The following is a 5,847-nucleotide window of genomic DNA, read 5'->3' as shown; positions in this document are numbered from 1 at the left end:
GGGGTGGAGTGGAGTGGGGAAGGATTTGGTAACATACACTGACAGCCTCACTTTTCTGGGGGTTAGAAACTGCAGCCCTAAACTGGGATCTAAGGTTAAAGGAGGGTCCATCACTTTGGTTACCTTCAAGGGTCTTTGAGACCCTTGAACTGTTCAGTAGTAGACCTGGTTTGGTCACTCAGCAGAACTAGCAAGTTTATCTGAGTTACAGAGATAAAGACAAGCATGGAACTGAAGCAGCCAGGACTCTAATACAGCAGAAAAAGAAGTCCAGTTTTTATTTAAAGCAAAGCATAAGTGAGCATGGACTTTTGCAGGAGAGTGGAAAAGGGTTCCCCTTGGGAGTGAGAGGAAACGCCATACAAAGTCAGTACACAAGTATAAGCATCTTACCTCAGCTCCCCCTATAATTATCTCTAAAGCTTTTCAGTGGTCCCCCTGGGTCTTTAGGTGTTCTTGTACTATTGCCACATGTGCCCGTGTCCTTTCCTTTGTCACCATAATAGTTACTGCAACTTTCCTGGCATCTGTATGGTGGTATCTACCAGTTGGGTGATGTTTGTGAAATCTGTTGTGTGCACTGTTCTGTCACCGTGACCATGACTCCCCTTTGTGTCACAAACTAGAAACTGCATTTTGTGGAGAATAGGACATCATCAATTGGGTCACGAGGTTCCTGAAACTTATTGTTTGCTAAAGGGCCTTTTTTAACTTTTTTTTATCTAGGAGGCCAAACTTTTCTCCTACTTCCCTGTAGGCCCTTTCTGTCCCTCATCAGTTCCACCCACCCCCTGTGGAGGGTTCTCACACTGAACTGAGGGGTGGGAAGGGGGCGCAGGTTGTGCCACAGAGTCTCCCAGGTCTTACAGATACTTAGATTTGCCAATTGCCGTGTGCCCTCAGGACAATTTCCAGAGATGGATGGTTGCTTTTGATTTCTAACAAGTCTCAGCAGCTATGGTTGTTCCACTAGGGCATCTGTGAAGCTCCTCGTGCCACCTCTGTGGAAGTGCTGCTTCCTTGATTTTACTTATCCCCTCGCTTTTGCTGCCTTTGGTTTGCACCACTCCTGAAAACTTCTTCTTACATTCTATTTACTGGGGAACTTAGATTAAGAAAGATTTTTAGGGTGGCGCCTGTGGCTTAAAGGGGTAGGGCACTGGCCCCATATGCGGGAGGTGGTGGGTTCAAACCCAGCTCTGGCCAAAAACTGCAACAACAAAAAAGAAAAGAAAAGAAAAGAAAAGAAGAGAAGAGAAGAGAAGAGAAGAGAAGAGAAGAGAAGAGAAGAGAAGAGAAGAGAAGAGAAGAGAAGAGAAGAGAAGAGAAGAGAAAGTTAGAAAAAAAAAAGCATTTTAGAAAGAGTGTTTAGATATCTGGGTGAAAGTATTGCATGGGTGGACGTAATGCCAAGGGTTGACGAGGTTGGGTATTAAATCTTTTTAATTTTAATTTAATTTTATTTTAACATGTTTTGAAGACAGGGTTGGATTGTAGCTCACTGAAGCCTTGAACCGCAGGGTGCACTCAGTTCTCCAGCCTCAGCCTCCTGAGCAGCTGGGACTACAGGTGCACACCACCATGCCCAGCTAAATCTGTATCTGGACCAGGAGTAGTAGGTTGCTGCTAAAATTAAGCTATTCTACGTCTTTCCCTAGGTTGGCCTCCCTTCTCTAACAGTGATTATACTCGCAGCCATCGGTGGATGACAAAGCTAAACAGATTTGTCGTATATCCACAAATATTTGGAATTTCAGAGCAGAAAGGGATACTTGATATGGACAGCATTTTCACTTTATAGATAAGAAAAATGAGGCTCAAACAGGTAAAGTGCATGTTTTAATGTCCATCAGATAATAATTAATGCCTAAGAACAGACATATTTTGATTTTAAGTTTTGGTCTTTCCACAAAACATCATGGGAGACTCTCATGTTTTTAGAAGAAAAATACAATAAAAACCTAAATAAAAGTAAAATTCCATTATAAAGCGGCCTTTTCATAAAAGCTATTCCTAAACCCCTTTCTGGGAGAAAAATAATTGACCCAAGATGGTCCCCTTATTGTAGGCAGCCTGGTGGTCTCATGTTGGTGACTGGATCTATTTTGTAATCAAAGTGAAGGAAAGAGGAAAAAAAATCCCTGTGTGAGCTTTTAATCCTATTGTCTTGCATTCAGGTATCGGCCCTCCTCACTCATTTCTTCCTCCATTTTCTAATGCTCTTTGCTGAATATGTGTGAAGGGGCAGAGATGACCTTCACTCACTAAATATGAACCAAGAATAAAACGCAAAGCACCGTGCAGTTGGATGTAGAAGAGGTCTTGAGCTAGTAAATTCTCATTTTCTACTGAGTATTATTACTGCAACACTATTGCATTTTATAAGAATGAGAAATGTAATTTAAAATAACAAACTCATTTATTTAATTTACTTAAATACTAACTGTATGTCATAGTCTTTACTTGCTTTATCTTATTTAATGTTCCTAACCCCTTAATGAAGTAGACGTTATCCTCCCCTTTGCAGATAAAGAATCTTTGGAAGGTAAGTAACCTGGCCAAGGTCACCTGGCCAGCTGTAAAAGACATGGAGGCCGATTCATAGAGATGTCTCAAAAGTCTTCCATAAACATGCCGTGATACGGCTTTTTTGGAACAAACTGACCACAATGTCAAAATTCTTTAAAGTGGAAAATTTGAATGTGCCGTGGAGTTTTTCAAAACTGGGCTTTTATGGCTGAATAGTATTCCATGATATACATAGACCACAGTTTATTAACAAAAGAAGATAGAGACGTTACATCTTTTGTATTTATCTGGATGGATCTGAAGAACATTCTCCTTAGTAAGGTATCTCAAGAAGGGAAAAATAAGCTTCCCATGTACTCAATACTAATCTGAAACTAGTAGATGAACAAGTACAGACCCATCTGAGTGGGGAAAAAAAAAAACAGATTCGAGAAGCCGGGAAGTAGGGGGCTCAGTAAGCTCCTACCTAATGGGCACAATGTATGGGTATATAGCCACCTCCTGGGTGAAGGAATCACGTACAACTGGACTTTTCCTAAAAAAGGTAGACTACGTCACCTAATCGTGTATATCCTTATAACAACCTTAAATTGAAAAAAACTGGGCTTTTAGATGTGTTTATGAACCTTGTCCTTTGGCTTCCTTAAGTGAACACTGCATAAAACTTACAGAGAGCTGAAACTTCATTCCTTCTATGAATTATTGCTCATGGGGTCTGGTAGTGTGCAAAAATTTCATTATTTGTTATCAACATTGTTGTTGCCACTGCCTCCTTCTACTTCATTTATAGGAAACATACAATGCAGTTTTCCAGGTGATTCTGGTTTATACATTTAACCTGTTATAATTATTCATAGCTCTTCTTTATTCTCAAAGAGGCCCTGGCTTGGATGGTGGTTTCTTGGTCACCTTACTAGTTCAACACCGAACATGCCAGAGGTGTCGTATGGCAGGTGCCCACTAGGTGTCAGCAGTGCAACCTCTGGCGAGCGCCCAGAGAAGGCATTTCTTTACAAAAGTCCAATCAGAGCAAATAATTAAGTGTAGTTTAAGAGCTACCTGCAGCCTTGGCTATTCAAAACAAGTGAGAGAGCTGGGGGAGGAGAGAAGGAACAGGTGCTGGGCAGGTCGCTCCTTGCTGGGACCTGCCAGAGAGGGAAGGATTCCCTTCTTCAACAGCAGGACTCCAATGAAATATAGAGTGACTAGAGTGACTGTAGTGTCCTTTTAAATTTTCACTAACAAGACGAAACCAGTATGCAATGAAGCGAGGAAATGGCTTTAAATGAAGAGATATTGTTTTCCCTTCATAAATTTCTCTTCAATTCCTGATTGGATGGAAGTGCTATTTTCTGGAGTCCTGGACTTTCAACAAGTCTGTTGAGTGACTGCAGTTGAGCCGGAAGCCACGTTGCCTGAACAAAAAAGTTTTAAAGAAGATTAGACAACATCTACATGCAGAACTCAATAACAGATTCGGAGTCTTCTTGGAATGACCCATGCACTGTACATATATTACCTCTAACCCAGCTGGCTGCAGCTGCTCCTTACTTCACGTGTGTGGCCAACATCGGTACACAGCTAGGTAGGAGAAGCTGACAAGTATGGATTTGCAAATGTTCGTGACTCTCAGTCCTGGCAATTGGTTGTTACTGCTAGTGGCCCTTGAGTGCTCTGAAGCATCTTCTGATTTGAACAAGCCTGCAAATCCCACTGCCCAGCACACACCTAATGCTCGCTTTGCTGCAGCCAGCTCAGAGCCGGATGAGAGGATATCTGTTTTTGAACTGGATTATGATTATGTGCAAATTCCTTATGAGGTCACCCTCTGGATACTTTTAGCATCTCTTGCAAAAATAGGTAAGTCCCCAGACACCTGGTTTGAAGAGTTGTTTTTTACCAGCTAATCAATGTGAAAATGCCTTGAAGATGATGGGCTAAGAGGATTCTAATTGTCACTGCTATTATATAAAAAATGATCCTCCCTGCAGTCAAGGGAAAGTCATAATTGTTTTCCTTTACCAAGCTATTTAATGCTTCAGGATTATGCTTTGAAATGTAAGAGTATACTTCTGGGTCCTGGGCTGTTTGGGTTTCTTCTTATTTCAAGGTGACAACAGTGTGACATTATTGGGCATGTAAAAGTCTCAAATTCTACGCTGTAAAAAATGTAAAGAATAAAACATGTAGACATAGGAGTGAGGCAGGTTGGAAATCTCAGAAACCACATATGTTTCTTCTGTAAAAGATTCTTCGTTCTCTCTTGGCTGTGTAACTGTGGGCTTCATCAACAGCCCTCACTATGCAGTCTTTAAAAGGGGCATGTGCTCCTTGAAAATTTACAGAAAGCAAGGGAAAAGACAACCACAGGCAACTCTTATCACTCAGTGACGGTGTGTGGGGGCATATAAGATAATATCTGCCTGTAAAATATTGGTTTACACCTAAGCTAATCAGAGCCAGAGGGGCACCTCTTTTTTCCTTTGTGAAATAAAGTGAATTCAATTAATGGATTAAATTCCAACCAAGGGTTCTTTGTGCTCAAAACCAAAGTGATACTCTGTGACTATTTAATCCCTAACCACATCACCTTGTCCCTTTAAAACTAACTTATCTCAATGTGGAAAATTGATACAATTATCTCAATTACTAAGCATAATGTCTCTTTTGCCTCATTTATAAACTTCATGTTGTTTGAATACAAGGTTGCCTTACTGAGATAGAATCTATGAAACATTTTGATGTACATATATACATTTTTTTTCCCTGTGGGATGAGTGTGAAATGTAGGTTGAGCTTTGAGGTCTAGCAGTTAAGTTCTGTGGGCTCCCTCTATTCATCTCACTCCATACCTTGGGTGTTGGGGACAGTGATGTATTTATTAGGTGGTCCTTTATAACTGCTATTCATTTTGAGCTAGTAAAGTGTGAAGATTGAATGGGAATTGTTCTTTGAAAAACTCTTGTGCCATTTGTTAAATGATTAAGTTATACAAAGTCTGACATTTTTAAGCGTTCAAATAAAAATGAGTTTCCAAATAAATAACACTCCCAGTTCAGAGTGGGAGTGGTAAAAGGTCTAAAAACCTTCTGGAAACCACATGAATGCTGATTGAGGTGAATGATTTGTGGTGATTTCACCTGGTACTGGAGTTTTCCTTTGTGAACAATTCTAGAAATTCTATGCTCCCTACCACTCCCCTGCACAACCCAATTCCTCTTCACAAGAGGATATTGATCAGGGAATCAGGAAACTAGATCTGTCACTGACTAGCTAGTTATTCTATCAGTTAACACCTAAATGCAGAAAGGATACATT

At 40.6% G+C, this 5,847-nt stretch overlaps 1 protein-coding gene across 1 annotated transcript in view; it reads left to right on the top strand.

Moving 5' to 3' along the window:
- Positions 1 to 3,679: 3,679 nt before the first annotated feature.
- The window catches only part of SLC9A4 (solute carrier family 9 member A4), a 54,681-nt gene continuing 52,513 nt past the window's right edge, over positions 3,680 to 5,847 (top strand). The window contains exon 1 of the mRNA XM_003794323.1: positions 3,680 to 4,389. Coding sequence (XP_003794371.1) covers positions 4,134 to 4,389 — 256 coding nt within the window. The 5' untranslated portion in view covers positions 3,680 to 4,133. The remainder of the gene's footprint in view (positions 4,390 to 5,847) is intronic.

This window comes from Otolemur garnettii, unplaced genomic scaffold (assembly GCF_000181295.1).
Source record: "Otolemur garnettii isolate 467f Iridium unplaced genomic scaffold, OtoGar3 scaffold00079, whole genome shotgun sequence".
Lineage (NCBI taxonomy): Eukaryota > Metazoa > Chordata > Mammalia > Primates > Galagidae > Otolemur > Otolemur garnettii.
The sequence above is the reverse complement of the archived record's forward strand: the minus strand, read 5'-3'. Positions and strand labels throughout refer to the sequence as shown.